The sequence below is a fragment of the Sarcophilus harrisii genome, chromosome 6, assembly GCF_902635505.1.
Source record: "Sarcophilus harrisii chromosome 6, mSarHar1.11, whole genome shotgun sequence".
NCBI classification, from domain to species: domain Eukaryota; kingdom Metazoa; phylum Chordata; class Mammalia; order Dasyuromorphia; family Dasyuridae; genus Sarcophilus; species Sarcophilus harrisii.
The window spans coordinates 232,708,100-232,724,992 of record NC_045431.1 but is presented as its reverse complement, the minus strand read 5'-3'; the positions used below and the strand labels follow the sequence as shown (position 1 = coordinate 232,724,992).

The 16,893-nt window shown below is 43.5% G+C and overlaps 1 protein-coding gene across 2 annotated transcripts in view; it reads right to left on the bottom strand.

The window, feature by feature from the left end:
- Nucleotides 1–8,168, bottom strand: part of C6H11orf49 (chromosome 6 C11orf49 homolog) — a 145,612-nt gene extending 137,444 nt beyond the window's left edge. Inside the window, exon 1 of one of the 2 annotated variants that reach the window (XM_031943073.1) lies at nt 7,915–8,168. In XM_031943073.1, the coding sequence (XP_031798933.1) occupies nt 7,915–8,026 (112 nt within the window). In that variant the 5' untranslated portion in view covers nt 8,027–8,168. The remainder of the gene's footprint in view (nt 1–7,914) is intronic. The other variant, XM_031943072.1, reaches the window with a different exon arrangement.
- Between the last annotated feature and the right edge of the window lie 8,725 nt (nt 8,169–16,893).

Genomic DNA, 16,893 nt, shown 5'->3' with positions numbered 1-16,893 from the left:
GGCCTGGGGCTGCGAGCAGATTTCTGCCAGAGATTACAGAAACTCAAGCTTGTGTTTTATCACAATTACCTGTAATCTCAGGGCCAGAGAAGAGTATTAACGAGACCTCGAGCTGCACAATAGGACAGCTGGAAAGAGGCTCTTATTCTGTGTAAAGAACAGAGCTTTTCAAAAGCCCAGTTCAGTGAAGAAAAAGAAAAGGCCCGGAAAGTGCTTTCTCCAACAACATTTCCTCTTACTGGATTCCTGTTAATACAAAACTTGGTCAACAGCTTTTATGAAAAGTACATTCGATGATTGCAGTAGTAATTGCTTTGTTCCAAGAAAGTTGCTTAGGAGAAAACATAGCTAATGGGATCAGTAATTTGGTAAGTTCAGATGTGTTGGGGAAATCCCGACTCTCTCGGATAAATCATTAAAATTCTGCTCAGATAAATGTGTTTTGACTTGACATTCCACCCAGAGAATAAGCTGCCTCCCAAGGCCCCTGGGGATGCACTGTTGGGGCTGTCCCCGTCCTGGTCTGTAGCAGAAAGATCCGTTTACTGGGGCCATTCCCCTCTGGATCAAAACACATCACTCTTCACTGCTACTGGGAGACCAAGGGGGAGCGCTCAAGGAAAATCCCCAAACTGAATACAATTTCTGGTTACTTCCTTTAAATACAGGTTTTTCGACACTGGTTAAGTTTGGTACTTGTCTGAGCAAAGATAGAAACGTTACCATTTACCCAGGAAACTTGAGAATCAAGTGCCATCAAAGCTCGAAGCTGGAGGAGGTAGGCCCGGGAGGGAATTAAACAACCATCACACAACTGGTTTCCATCTCATTTCCTTTAAGCAGCCAACAAATAAGCACTGAATTTTGTTCTTAAGCTGACCCAGCAAGCCGGTACTGGAATTATTCATTTCCACACGGTTCAACAAATGTTGAAATATTCCAAGCCTTTTAAATGCAAGGTGCTGGACGAGCAGGAGATGTGGCAAGAAAGACAAAAACTAGCTATGGTCTCTGGGAAGCGCCAGTCTCTGAGAAGCAGCAACTGGACTGGGCAGCATAACAGGCTATTTTATCTTCATTCAGGAGAAATAGGGAGGAAGTACTTCCCCTAAGAAACAACAGTATCCCTCTTGAAAGCCTCAGGTATCCACTCCCAACACAGGGAATAAATAACATAGTAACTACATTCTGTGTTGTTGCAAATAGAAGGGATTCCTACCTTTGGGGTAGCATTTTTAATGAAAATGGTTACATTTATTCTTCACCTAAAACAACAGATAACTTCAATTGTTTCCTTGGAGAAGGACCAAAAAACCCTAGCTACATCCAGACCATCAGACGTAGTGTTCTGTCATTTTAGAAAGACTAAGCACGGTTAGGCTCGGGAGGCCAATAAGAACTAAACATAGCTAAACTTCAGTTTCCCTGTAGGTCAAACAGGGCTGTTCCTTGCACTGTTGTGGAGGAAAGGCCTTGTAAACCTTCACGTATTCTAGAAATGACAGCTGCTACGGTTCCTTCGACAACTCCTTCCGGAGCGCCAAGCTGCCCCACTAATCAACAAGCATTTATGAAATGCTGACTGTATGCCAGGGAAGTGTGTTGGGGAGGAAAGAAGGGAAAGGGATAAAAAGTGAATAAGAAGTAATCCTTGCCCACAAGGAACTTATCATTTAATAGAGTAAATAAGATATATACACTTATTTCTAATACAAAGTTGTAGATAGTTCTTTAGGAAAAGGAAAAAGAATGGAAGGAAACGAGCATTAATTGGGTACTTAGTATGAGTCGCACAAAGATCTAGCAATGAGGATTCATCTACAAGCAAAAAGACTGGTTGATCTTTGGGGAGCTTCCGTTCTAAGGGCTTAGAGGAAGGGGCGCCACACAAAGGTCACGCAAAAGGGAGATGAAAACCAAGAAGGGGCAGGAAATGAAGGCCAGCTTGGGTCCCTTCACAAAATGGAGGCCCCAGGAGGAACTTAGCAATGGGAGGAGGGTTTTATGGAGGGAAGTTCCAGGTTGTGAAGGCTTTGGATGGTCAGATGTTCCAGACCAATGAAGGAGGCACTAGAACAGAAGATTCTGTGGGAGAACTCAGCTCCTTATAGGAGGAAAGACTGGCCAAAAATAGCAATGTTGAGCTGGGCCTGAGAGTCAGGGTAGGATTTTCAACAGAGAGATAGGGGAGAGAAGCCTTTCAAAGTGTAGGATTTGTAATATAACATGACAAAATGTGATATATGATATAATATAATATACAGAGGGTTTAAAGATTCACAAAACTCATATATTAAAAAGGCAGGAACAAAAAGGACATATCTCAGTCCTTTTGAGTGGATCATAATGAATATAGGTTCAATTTAAGAATAAGGGTGGAACCCAACCAAGACTATATTGGGAAGGGCCTCAAAAGAAAAGTGAAGGATTTGGGAATGGATCCAACAGTGATGGGAAGTCACTTGACTTTTTAGGCATGTAACTGAGATGGTCAGAACTAGGCAATTAAGAGTATTCGTGTCTATGCAATAATGTTGAAGGATGAATGGAAGGAAAAAGAAACTAGAGGTAGGGAAATGAAATCGGAACTTGCAAAAGCTTAGGGAGATCCCTGCACGTGTCCAACCTTTTAAAGGGAAGAATTTCAGACACTGTAAATCACATTTTCAAAGCATCAGGAAGAATGAGTCTAAAATAGCTGATTTCATTTCCTTTCTGTAATAACACAAATATTTTTAAGTCCAAAAAAAGCACTGCAACTAATTACTGTGAGCAGTCCTCTTTCCAAAGCAACAAGTTGACTGAAGAAGAACCACTAAAAATTTTAGAACCAAACAAAAATGTTAGTTCTTGGGATCAAAATTTTAGAGCTGGAAGAATCTCTGGGGATCACCGGAGCCAATCCCTCCTTTTTGGAAGAGAAAACTGAAGCCCAGAGAGGATAAGAGAGTTAAGTAGCAGGGCCAGGATTTAAATTCAGCCCTCATTTCAGATCTCCATCCTTTGGACTGGATGGCATAGCCTAATTCTGGGAAATAAATAGCTGTCACAGCACCCAACCCAACACGCTAGTTTAATGATCAGTCCTGAGACATCGGTGGGAGGCTGACGAAGCTGTTGACAATCTTGGCCTTGAAGTTGCAGAGACTTGTGTTCAATTCTATCCTTAGAAAAAAATTGTGACCCTAGGTAAATCACTCTCAATGAATCTCAGTTTCCTCAGCTGTAAAATCAGGATAATAACCATTCTCCTTTACAGGGTGATTGTAAAGATTAAATGAGATAACAAAATACTGTACAAGCTTTAAAACGCTACATAAACAAAAGCTATTAAATTATTAAAATGAAATTATCTCTGCTTAGAGGAACCTTAAAGAGGTTGGCCAACAAGAAATCCATGTGGTGATTTGTCTGTTTTGTTTCATAAAAGTTAAACAAAAATTAATAAAAATAGATAAACCGTCAGGAAGAAATTAGGCCAAATAGCATATGATTTTTAAGAAAAACACTTCTAACTGCCTGCTTCTGGCACAGGGGATGGGTGGTAGCTGAGTGCTAGGAGATGAGCACTGCCTCAACTCCATAATTCTCACCCTTAACAAATTGCCTGGAAGCAGCAGAGTGCTTGTAGTTTAGAATCATCTGAAGCTCTTAAAGGGTGAAAGATTCACTAACATCAACATCACCACCATCATAAATTGCATTTATATAGAGCCTGCTCCATGCCGGGCTGTGTGCTAAGTGATTAACGAGCACTTAGGTCCTTATTAGGTCCTCACCACTCTGTGAGGTGGGTGATTATTATCTCCATTTTATAGTTGAAGAAACTGAGGCAAATAGATATGAAGTAACTTAATGGTTGTTTAAACTTGTAACTATTTAAGGTAGAGAAAGCCTGTTCACTCCCACCCAACAGAAAGATATCTTGCCCCATCCCCACTAGTTCCACTTCCAGAAAATAAACAGGGATTACAGCATCTTAGGAGAGACAGCAATGGGAAGCTCCCTGGAGCCCATCCAGGTCAATACCCTCATTTTAAAGGTGAAAAAACAATGAACCAGAGGGATCAAGAGGTTTGGCCAGTCTGAGGACGGTTTTTTAAGAATGAAGAGAACTGAGCCCCCTAATATAACAACTAAGTCATGTGGGATAATCCATTATTTAAAACAACAACAACAACAAAAAAAAAAAAACCAATAACACTCTTGGATACTTACTCCAGTTAAATCATCCCTTCTTCTCTAAGTTCAGACCCATATTAACAAAAATCATCAGTAGCTTTAGGATAGCCTCTTTTCTTATTCTCAACTAATTCTTCAATGGGAAAAAGAGGCCTTGGTGAAATCGGACCGATTTGGAAGACACAGTGGAAAAGGGAGTACCCTCCCCAAATTAATGAAGCTCAGTCTCACACTAGCTCCTCTTCAGGTTGGCCCATCTATGAGTCGCATGTTTTGTGTACCTGGGAACAGAACAAGCTACCCTTGGGCTCCAGAGGAGCCATCCACACCCTGCCACATACAAACACACCTCAGCCTTGGGCAAAGGCTTTCAACAAGAACGCTCACAAGGCTGGCAATCTTTTTTTGCGCTTGACACCGAGGGTTCAAGTTGTTCTTTTCCCTAATAGGGTCTTTCTTCTCTTTTGAGATTTCATCCAGATCAAGAGCTGAAAGGGCCCGTTGAGGTCATCTCATACAACCGCTCTTCCAACAAGTGCTCCTCTGATCTCCACTTGAACATTTTCACCAACAAAGAACTCATTACTCACCAGCAGGCCAGTCCATTATCATCCAGCTCTAATTATTGGAAATTCTCCTTATCTAGAGCCAAAATCTGCTTCCCTGATATGAGAATTTTATGAAATGATGCCTTTCTTGCTTCTCATACACCTTGTTGGGTAAATGTGAGCTGGAAAGACCAATTAATTTCTAAAAATCACAAATGGGGACATGACAAAACTTTTCCAAATGGTGTCATTATGGGGGTGAATCACAAATTATTCATAAAAGGCTGCAGGTAATGAGAATAACTCACCATTTATAGGAAGATGTCTTTCTTTCTTGGGTTTTTTTTTTTTTTCTAATTGCCTTTCCTATAAGAACACAATTTTTAAAATGTCCACATAACAAATTCAAAGAAAATCTATTTATTTCCCAGGTCCTGATTCAATGTTCTGTCATAAAGGAAGCTGAGCCTTTGGACACGTGTGATACAATGGCGAAAGCAATAGCTCAGAGAATATTCTCAACTGTTTACCCTATATACACCATAAAGAACTGTCTTTTATATGTTTGTGTGTGTGTGTGTGTGTGCGTGCGTGTGTGTGTGTGTGTAAATTTTGGGGATAATCTATGCATTTGGTTGAACTGTTTTGATTTATTTTGAGATAATGGGAACACATACCTGTTTTATGTTCTCCAGTTTCATAGGGACTCTTTGTGTCGGACCTGTACTGCATTCAGAGCTCGTATTGGCCTGATCAGCCATAGTCGGACACACTGTAATTCAACTTTTACATAGTGATGTCATTTTGGTCCTCTTTGACTTCGAAGGACAACAACCAACTAAGGTTGAAGAAAAAGTGAAATTAGCATGTGCTTGGACAGAAATATGGATTTAGGGAATGCATAAGGAGGTCAGGAGGCTTCCTGATGAGCCTTGCAACAAGGTTCTAATGTGGGCCAGCACACCTAGTGGGTAAATTCCAATTTTTTGGGAGGGGGTGGGGGGGACAACCTAGAGATGTTGAAAACCAGGAAAAATCATAGTGGACCAATTTAGGGCAGAGAAGATATCATAGGATTGAAGAGTTAAAGGTACTGTAGAGGCCATCTAACCAACTCCTCCACTTTATAGACACATATATAGAAGATGACTTGCATAAAGTCATCTAAAGAGGGCCAGGGCATGAACCCATATTCACCAGATCTAGGACTCTTTCTACTCTGCCAGGCTGAAGCTTGAAAAAATAGCCCCCAAAATGAAGTACCCTCTACCCCAAGACCCAGAAGTTGCCTTTTATTTACACTTCTCAGGCCAAACTACTCCTACCACTCCAGTCTGACCCAATGGAACCATGAATGTCAATGAGTTGATTCTTTCATCAACGAGATTCCTAAAAATTGCTACAAGTTAAAAAGCAAAGTCCCCTGCCTCTTGTAGGCTGCACCGTATCCAGAAGGAGGAAGATAGCTATCAGTTACTTGAGCCAGCTTAGACCACACACATCAGCGCCTTTCTGTTCAGCTCTGGGCACATTTGAGGAAGGACCCGCTCCAGAGAAGGGTATGACTGCAAGACACAAAACCATGTGGCAGGAGGAACAGGTGGAAGAACGAGGAAGTGTAGCCTGATGAAGAGAAGATTAAGGGGGAACATGACAGCCGGTTTCAAGTATCTGAAGGGTTGTCACATGGAAGAAGGATTAGGTTTGTGATACTTGGCCCCAGAGGGCAGAACTAAGTGTGACTGGGGAAAGCTGAAGAAAGATTTCATCTCCATAGAAGGAAAAATTTCCTAATAATTAGAGTTGAGTGGGCTGCCTCAGGAGAGAGTGGCTGCTCATCATGGGAAGTCTCATAAGGATGGCTGCAAGAAATCCCTGTGCAGGTACAGGTAAACCCAATGACTTTGAGAATCTTTCCATTGTTAAGGATCAGATCATAACTCCAAGTTCCAAATCCTCATTATTTCAATGGGGAAAAGATTCATTTCCAGCCCTTGATAAGAAACATTTGAAGGGGGAGTAGGGAAGGCAAATGGTTACTTGACTAACTACTAAATAAAAGCTCCTAATTTCCTAAAGGAAATTCTGTTATTTACATAGTGGCACCAAATCCAGGCTCTGACACTTAGTAGCTGGGTGATCCTGGGCAAATCACTGCCCTCTGTCTGCCTCAGTTTCCTCATCCGTCAAAGGAGTGGGAGAAGGAAATGGCCAACAGCTCCAGTGTCTTTACCAAGAAAACCCCAAAAGGGTCACAAAGAGTAGGATACCACTGAAATGAGGGAAGAATAAGAACAAACCTTAGATACCCGTTCTTATAAAGGGAAGAGGTCTTTCCCTATTATCAGAGGTCCTAAAACATCCCTCTCTGTCAAATTGTCCCTCTTTATTCAGTTTATTCCCTTGTTTCTAGACTACAAAGGGGAGCCCAGTAGTAACTGGAAACGATCATCGGGTCATAGATTTAGAGTTAAAAGGGACCACAAGGGGTGCAAATCCCTCATTTACAGAGGAAGACAGCTGCTGAGTCCCCAAAGTTGGATTTGAACTCGGGGTCCAGTATTTCCGCTCACAACCGTTTAGAGAGAGATCTCTACTTCCTGAGGGGATGGAAAAGCTGAAAAGCAGAGACAAACGGAAGGCTGAGGCTGGTCCCCGTGTGGGCTCCGAGGCCTCCAGTTTTCTCGAGTGACAAAGGAGGAAACTGAGGCAGCGGGGGATGTGCTTGGACAGAAATATGGGGGGGGGGGGGGGGCGCTGAGAAAGGCCCTCGGCTCCAGATCCCGCGGCCAGCTAGGGCCTTAGGGAGCTGGGATTAGATCCCAGGGTCCCAACTCCAAGCCTAGGCTCTGCCGGGGGCCTCTAACGGCCTTGAGGTCTGGGCCAGGAACCGGGTGCGGGGGGAGGGGAATCCTAAAGAACGCGGGAGCGGACGTCGAGGGGCGAGATTCAAACCCGCTCCCGCGAGCACCTCTCCTGCCCGGGGGGCTCCCAACCCCCTTCGCCGCTCTAGGCCTCAGTTTCCTCCGCCGTCAAAGGCCGGGGACGAGCCGGGTGGTTCCCCCGGGCCCCGCCCACACTCGAAGCCCGTCAGGGGGGCCTCAGTTTCCCCATCGGTCCCCGCGCCCGTTCCGGGGAGGCCCCCGCCCTCGCCCCCGCCCCTGCCGATGGCCGCGGCTCCTACCCAGATACTCGTAGTCAGGCAGCGCTAAGCGATCGGGGCTCAGCATCCTCCGGCTGGCTGAGGTTGCGGCCCCCCGCCTTCTCGGCTTCCGTAGCGCGGTCCCCGTTGCCATGGCAATCACAAGGCCAGCAAAGAGGCGAGGAGAGGCTGGTAGGAGGGGTGGTGCACGCAAAGGGGCTCCGGGCTGCAACTCGGAGCAGGTCCAGTGAGTTCCGGAGGCCTTCGGGCCCGCCCCGGGGAATGGGCCGCGGGGGCTAACCAGTGGCAGCGCGCGCTATATATAGACAAGCCGCCGCCGGGGACCTTCTAGGGCAGGCGGGCCCACGAGGACCGAGAGTGGGGCAGGCCCCAGCATTCATTAAGCACCTGCTGCATACCACAGACTGAGTTGGAACCTAGGCTGGGAAGAAACCCCCTGCCCTCAAGAATCTAACATTCTGTAGGAGGAGACAAACGTGCCCAAAATGAACAAATAAATGAACGAGTATTTATTATTCGCCTATTACTGTCCCGGAGCCTGCCCTCAAGGAGCTTAGGAAAGGAAATTTGGGAGGACACAATGTATACTCACGAATGAATGAACATGCATTAAGTAGCTACTATTTAACTAGCTTACTACCTCAGCAAGTGGGAGATAGATACACATGTACATCCGGGCACACACACACACACACACACACACACACTCATATATGTGTGTATGTATATATTTAAGAAATATATGGATTGGAATCCATATATTCCAGTTCTCCAGCTCACAAAGCTTCCAGGTCCTTGAATAAATGGATGAACATGCATTATTTACCTCTTCCTGTCCCAGAGCCTGTCCTCAGGGAGCTTAGGAAAGGAACTTTGGGAGGACACAATGTATACTCACGAATGAATGAACATGTATTAAGTAGCTACTATTTAACTAGCTTACTACCTCAGCAAGTGGGAGATAGATACACATGTACATCCGGGCACACCCACACACACACACATACTCACACTCATATATGTATGTATGTATATATTTAAAAATAAAAAAAAATTTTAAAAATATATATTTAAAAATATATAGATTGGAATCCATATATTCCAGTTCTCCAGCTCACAAAGCTTCCATGTCCTTGAATAAATGGATGAACCTACATTATTTACCTCTTCCTGTCCCGGAGCCTGCCCTCAGGGAGCTTGCATTCTCTTGGAAGAGACCATGGCTACTCATATGAATGAATGAACATGTATTAAGTAGTATATATACATATGCATCTGGGCACATGTATATATTGATATAAAACAAAACTGAAGCAGCCCTCCAGCTCTCAAAGCTTTCCTTGTTTTGGGAGGAGACACGTCCATGAATGAATGAATGAATGGATGAACATGTGTTCAAGTATATACCTAGTATGGCCAGGCGCTGTCCTGGGCCGAGTGTTGGACATACAAAGACAAGGAAACAGTCTGCCCTCATGGAGTGCTCCCTGTAGAGAGAAGGGAAGCAACCTATCCACAAAGTGGATGCAAAATAAAAATAGAACAAGTAGCCGAGGGCATTAGGGAAGGCTTGAGTAGGACCTGGCCCAGAGATAAGGAGGAGAGCATTCCGTGCATGGAGACAGTTTGATTCTCAAATTGTTTATCCTTTGTTTTTCCCAGTGACAGCGTGGGATGACGTCTTGATGGGTGAATTGGATCTAAGCCAGGCAAAATGGAGCAAAGTCATCACTCACTCTTCCAGTCTCCACGGTCCAGAGGCAAGACCCAAGTTAGGAGGATGCATGAGGACCCCGGATGCTGTGGATGACCTTGGTATATTTGATATTTGACCAAGCTCTAAGCAGTCTGTAGCACCTGCTTTATCTGCTTTCCTGGCCATTGGGACATTGTTCTCATCTTCCATTCTAGGGGAGAGGGGGAAGTCTCCCCCATCCTTGGGGTAGGGATTCACTCCGATTACTCTCCATCTGGCTGGGTCTGTCTGCCAAGATGGCTTGCATGCTGTGGCTTCTTAGAGATACTGGTGAGAATAATGCATAATACATGTATAAGAAGCCTCCAAAGGGAGCCTGGGATCAATTTAAGAAAGTCTCTGAATGCTAGAAGTTTGTTTTGTATGCTTAAAGGCATGATTGGACCTGGGTTTAATATATTAAATTTCATTTTGGGCATTTATAAAGAGGATGGACCAATAAAGGGAATGGCTTAGAATGGGGGTTCAAATCCTGGCTCTGTTACTTTCCAACTGTCCTTGGCTAAATGATTTGATCTCTCCAAGTTTTTTCAACAGAAAAATGAAGATTGAATGACTTCTAAGTCCCTTTCAGCTCTAAATCAATGACATGCCCAAGGTCACAAGGTAGTAATGACAGATTTAGCTTTTGAACCTAGGTTTCTTGGCCAAATTGGTCACTCTTTCTCTAGTACCAAACTCAGATCGTGGAGGAGACTTCAAAAATTATCTAATCCAGTGCTCCCCATCCCCTCTGATTTTATACATGAAGAAATGGAAAAGTAAGCTACCCAAGGTCATGCACACTTTGTGGCAAAGCTAGGATTCGAAGCCGGATCCCAGATTCCAAATCTGTGACTCCCTTATAGCCCACTGAGTTCTCTGGTACCAATCCTATGCTGCTCCTGGCTGTCCCACCTGGCAAATGTCCCACCCTAACTATTCCCTGCCTTCTCCCATCCTTTATTCTACTTTGAATTTGCTTTATTCCCTTTTCTGAATTCCATCAGCATTTTTCTGTTCCCCCATGTGGATGCTGAATTAGGAATATTGAGTCAAAGGTTTAAAGGTGAAAGGAAACTGGGCCATTTAAACCCACCCATACATGAAAAAGAACACTCTACAACCTTGTCAGCATGGGGCCATTCAGCCTTTGCTTAAAGATTCCTGGTGCTACCCAAGGGAACCCATTTCCCTTTTGGATAGCTCTAAGGAATTCTCCTTACATCGATCTAAACTCTTCCTCATTTACTTGGGCCAAGGGGAACAATAAAGTTCTTCCTTCCTCTTCAAAAGTGTGTGAACTACTACAATGCCTCCCATCCCAAGTCTTCTCTTCTCCAGATTAAATACTCTCAGTTACTTTAACAGCCCTCAAAGAACATGATCTTAAGACCTTTTACCATCCTGACCACTCCTCTTTAGGTGCTCTCTGGCTCCTCAATGTCTTCTCTGATATGAGATGCCCCAAACAGGACACAAGACTCCAGGTTTGGCCTAGTAGGGCAGGCAGAACACAAGGGAACTCATATCTCCCTAGTCTTGGAAATTATGCTTCTCTAAAAATGAGTGACTTATTTGCTGGGGTCCTCTATCAGTGGATTCCCTCTTTATTCACCAAAAAGTCCCTCCATTCTTTCTTACAAGAACTCATAAATGAGGATGTCCATGTAAATTTGGTTATTTTTATAGCTCATATGTAGATTTCTACAGAAAAGGTAAAGTTTTCATGCAAGCACTTGGATTAATAGTATTGCTTGTTCTATTCCACCTAATTAATTAATTCCACCTGATAAAAAAACAAAAACTCAAAGGACTCACATCCAATCCCATAAATAGTCAAGACAACCCTCCTTTCTTCTTTAAAGAGCCCCACCTCTCAATTGGTGGTTTTCCTTTGTATTTGAGGTCTCTTAGAAAAGAGAACGTGTAGAACTATTGGAGCATTAACCTCTTCCCTCAGACCTACACAGTCCATACAGCTCACATTAGTAGTAGAAGGCGAGGTCCAGATTTCTCCTTCCATCTCATATCTCTGTCTCTTGTTGCTTTTCCACTGTGGCTATAACTTGGAATTCTTCTCTTTGGTCAGAGAACTTAGCCTCGTCCAAGAAATCCAAGTTTCTTGGTGAATTGGAGACAGCCTAGGAACTTCCCTCCTGTTGTCATGAGACTAAGTTCAAGAGTTCCTGTTATTTCACAATTGCCTTTTCTGTGGGTCCCCTGGGGTCACACGGTTACCCTCCAGGAACTCCTTCACCCCTCTGCCATTGCTTCTCCATTGCTGTCATTTCTAGGGCTGAAGTTCTCTGAGAGAAGTATCCTCATATAAATAACTTTCCCACTCATCCCACAAACACAAATCTAATCTCTGTCCACGGCCCTCTTACTTTGTACATCTTTCCACTTTAGTTTCTGTCAAAACAAAGATCTCATCCTCTTACATTACTAAGTTAATCAGGCTCCCCCTAGTCATCCCTTCTACATTCTCCCCTAAATTAACACTTGCAGTTCCTGAAAATCACAAAACATTGTGACACAGATCCAACTCAGTATATTTCTCTGGAACCTTTTAATATCGGAGTTCTTGACAACTCACCCATTAGCAGTTTTTTGTCCCCAAAGAGACCCTTAAAGTGCCAGATCTTTTCTATAGTACTTTCATCACAACTCCCCAAATCAATGATCCTTTACAAGAATACAGAAGTGTCCTTCTATAATGGAGAGACTTTGTTTATGCTCATCCCAACATAATTAGGTTCTCCTAAGCTCATGCCTTCCTTAGTGTCTAAAAAACTCAGTCTGAATCATCCCCCCCAAAAAAATAATTTTAAAGCAACTACAAGATAATAAAGAGCTAAAATTAAATGTTAGAAATAACAAAAAGAATAGCCCCCCCAAATGAAGTACCATCTACTCTAAGACCCAGGAGTTTCCTTTTATTTACATTTCTCAGGCCAAGAACACATGAACAAACTACTCCTACCACTCCAGTCTGACCCAATGGAACCATGAATGTCAATGAGTTGATTCCTCCATCAATGAGATTCCTAAAAATTGCTACAAGTTAAAAAGCAAAGTCCCCTGCCTCTTGCAGGCTGCACCGTATCCAGAAGGAGGAAGATAGCTATCAGGTACTTGAGCCAGCTTAGACTACATACATCAGCGCCTTTCTGTTCAGCTCTGGGCACATTTGAGGAAGGACCCGCTCCAGAGAAGGGTATGACTGCAAGACACAAAACCATGTGGCAGGAGGAACAGGTGGAAGAACGAGGAAGTGTAGCCTGGTGAAAAGAAGATTAAGGGGGAACATGACAGCCGATTTCAAGTTGTCAGTGGGGGTGTTCATACTTTCGATTGAGACTTATCTTCAAAGCCAAAGCAAAGGCCTCATCTTCTAACATTTCCAAATCAACCATGCTCCTTTTAGGCTCTTGCTCCACATGTATTGGAAACCTCTTCCAATAACTTTCCCAGCTCCTCAGAAAAACAGCACTGCCTCCTATTTATGGGCTCTGTATCCCTATATTCAAAGCACAAACAGGTCAATGATTCGTAGGCCAGGGCTTCTCCAGTTATCCTCTTTGTTTTGTTCCCTTCCCCAGAGTCCAAAGTTCAAGTTTATGAAAGCATCAGAGATTCATGGGATCAAAGAGGAAGAGCTGGGAGTACAGAGATTCTTAACTTGGAATCCATAGATCCCCAAAAGATCTGTAAATTTGCAAGAAGAAAACTAATACATTTTCAATATAATTGATTTCCTTTGTAATCTTGTATATTTTATTTCCCTTTGAAATACAAGTTTCTTCACCAGAGTGACTGCCAGAGTAGGCTATGGCACAGAAAAGGACCCCAAAGCTAGTCCAACTCCTTAATTTTCCAGAGGAGAAAATAAGAGACCAAGAGACACCAAATTATTTGCTCAGAATCATAGAACTAATAAAGGGCTGCTATATAGCATAGTGGATAGACTGCCCTGCTTTGAAAACTCATCTTTTTGAATTCAAATTTGACTTCAGATACTTACTAGTTGTGTGTCCCTGGGCAAGTCACTTTACCCTATTTGCCTCAGTTTCCTTATCTATAAAATGATCTGGAGAAGGAAATAGTCAACCACTGCAGTATCTTTGCCAAGAAAACTCCAAATGAGTCATAAAGACTGAATGAAGTGACTGAAATGACTGAACAATACACTTTGACCCTAAATCCAGCTTCTTTCCCCTATTAGAAAGAGGATGACTTCAGTTCCTGAGTCATCACCCTCTAAGCCTAACCTTTCTTTAAGCTTCATAAGCTTAGATGAGACCATATCGTGAGGAATGAAAGAATGGAAATCTACGGCTGCCATTTTGATCATCCTAATTCCTTACCCTGCCTGTTTTTGTCTTTGTCTCTGGCTTTCTCTTCCATGTACACACACACACACACACACACACACACACACACACACATCCATATAAACACTCACAAGGTCATTCATTTTCTTATTCTCATTAAATCAGCATTACACATACTGGTCCTTGGGTTTGTGGAGCCATTTCCCCACTAAACACTTGAATTCAAACATGTCAGTAAAAAAACAAACTAGGAAGTCCCTGAGTCATAGGATTCTCAAGGAATAGGGAGAAAGAGGTTTCTTTTATTTTCATAGCAAATAGACTTTGTGAAGTTCGTGAAGTTTGTGAAGTTTCCTAAATTTCCTAAATCTCCCTTGGAAAATAGGTCACGTTCTCTCTAAGATTGTATGTTCGTTCTCTCTGTTCTGGTTTCGGGTCCAACTCAGGAGCAGGGAGGGACCAAATCAAGAGGAGTTTTTTTCATTCTCACAGCATTTACTAAGCCTAGGTCTTAAGATTAAATCCTCCAAACTAGTCAGCTTCTTTCCTCTACTGGACCACTCCCCTCACTCAATAAATGCAGCTAATAACTATTCCTTGAATTTCCTTCATGGGATTTGTTGTTAATAAGATAATAGGAACAAAAATAGGAAGGCAGTGATTTATATTTCATAGACCGTGGGTGCAAATCCTGCCTCTTCCTGTACAAACCTGTATGACTTTGGATTTCTCCAAGTCTCAATTTCCTCAACTTGGAAAATGAGAGGTTTGGCCATGATAACTTCTGAAGTCTCACCCAGCTGTGAATCTATTACCCTATAAACACTGGATTTATCATTGTTCTACATGACCCCACTTGGGGTTTTCCTGGCAAATTTACTGGAGTGATTGGCCATTTCCTTCTCCAGATCATTTTACAGATGACGAACCTGAGGCAAAAATGATGAAGTGACTGGCTCAGGATCACACAGCTAATAAATATCTGATGCCGTATTTGAACTCTGGTCTTCTGACACCAGGCCTGCCTCTTTCCACAGCACGAGGGACCTGAATCCTAATCCTGTCTCTGCTAATTCCCACCAGTGTGACCTTGGACAAATCAGTCTCTCTGAGCCTCAGTTTCCTTATCTGTAAAATGAATTGATTGAGCTGGTTGATCTCTGAGGTCTCTCTCCCACCCTCAATCCATGATCTCGTGATGATTTCACAGAATCTGAGAGCCCATCTAGTCCAGTTCATGCCTAAATCTCAGTCCTTGCCGCCACAGCATCTTGGAGAAGTGGCTGTCCTGTAAAATGAAATTAGTGGTAATGAAGTTAATTAATGGTAATGCTTGTAAGGAGTTATGATATAATTGTATTTACCCTCGTAAAACCTTTGTGAAGTAGATCAGGGCAGGTGAGAGGATCATAGGCTTAGAGCTAAAAACGATCTTAAGGGTTATCTAATCCACCCCCTTCTCATTTTACAGGTGAAGAAACTGAGGTTTACAAAGGCAAAATGCTTTGCATAAAGTGACATGGTAGGAAATTTGGATTTGAACCCAGGTTCTCTGAACCCAGGACTCTGGGGCCAGTCCTGAGGGGTGCAGTGGATACAGTGCCAAGCCTAGAGTCAGGAAGATCTAAATTCAGATCCTGCCTCACCCACTTAGTAGCTTTTATCACCACGGCCAAGTCACTTAACTGCTGCTCGCCTCAGTTTCTTCATCTTTTTTTTTTTTCTTCATCTTTCTATTGGTATGACCAATACCTTACAGCTAGTTGTGAAGATCAAAAGACAGAAAATTTGTAAAGCCCTCTGTAAACAGTAGCTATTAAAACCTCCCCTTTTTAATGCTGGAAACAAGGGAAGGAAGTGACCCATACAAGGACATCCACTGAGCAGTGGGACATCCACCGAGACCTAGAACTCAGATTCTCCCAACTCTCAGAGTAGCAGCTGGGTCTCTGAGCCAGACAGCCTCCTTTTTTTAGACGTTGCCAGGTTGTATTTTTTTGTTGTTGTTTTTTAACCCGTGGCCCCTGCCCAGCCAGCAGCTGGAACCTCCCAGACAAGCGAAAAGGATTCCCAGTTAAGGCCTCGCCTTCAACACCCTGGTATTTGTGGGGCACTGGCCGTGGGGCCCAGGGGCTGCAGCCGCTGGAACTGTGCGGCGGGGCTCGAAACCCGTTGCTCCAGGAAGACAGCTTTGTTTGGACATTAACCCATCTGTGGTTATAATAATGATAACTTTCAGCACCAGTGGCGCCCGGCTGTTAATGACTCAAAGAATGCTAAATAGAACAAGCTGTCATCTCTGTGCTCTTGGTGGGGTTTTCCTGCAGTTCCGTCCCTCCCATTATAATCCTCCGGACCCCTGGCTAGCAGGCCCGCCTGTCTAGCTCCGAAGGCATTTGGCAGTTCAGGAGAGCTGTGGGCGAGACTCCCTGTCCTGCCTCGACATCCAAAAGGAGTTTAAGGGAGCCTCACAGAGCCCGGCTTCAACCCAATTTGAGTGTGGGCTGGCCGAGCCGAGAGCCTTTTTTAAGCAGGAATAGTGGTGACCTCCCAAAATGTTGTTTGTTTATTTCCTGAGGACCAACTACTTTTAGATTCCTTTTCTACCAGTGGTCTAATGGGCAGGGCTGGAGGAACACCCCTGCTGAGACCAACAAGGCTGACAAGGAATGGAAACCCAAAGGGGCCATTACAGTCAGGTGCTTGCCGAGGACCCTTTGGACGTTCAGGGCTAGAGAAAATGATGGCCTTGAATTTAGATGGACTCCTTGGAGCTTTCTAAATATCACCGTCACAATATCATATTTCTGGAAACAGCCCTGGGAGCCAATCCATCACGAAAGATAAGTTCACAAAACAAAGGAGGGAAAAATTATGTGGTAATGATCAAGAAAGGGAAACACGGAGAAACAAATGAAAACAATAGGT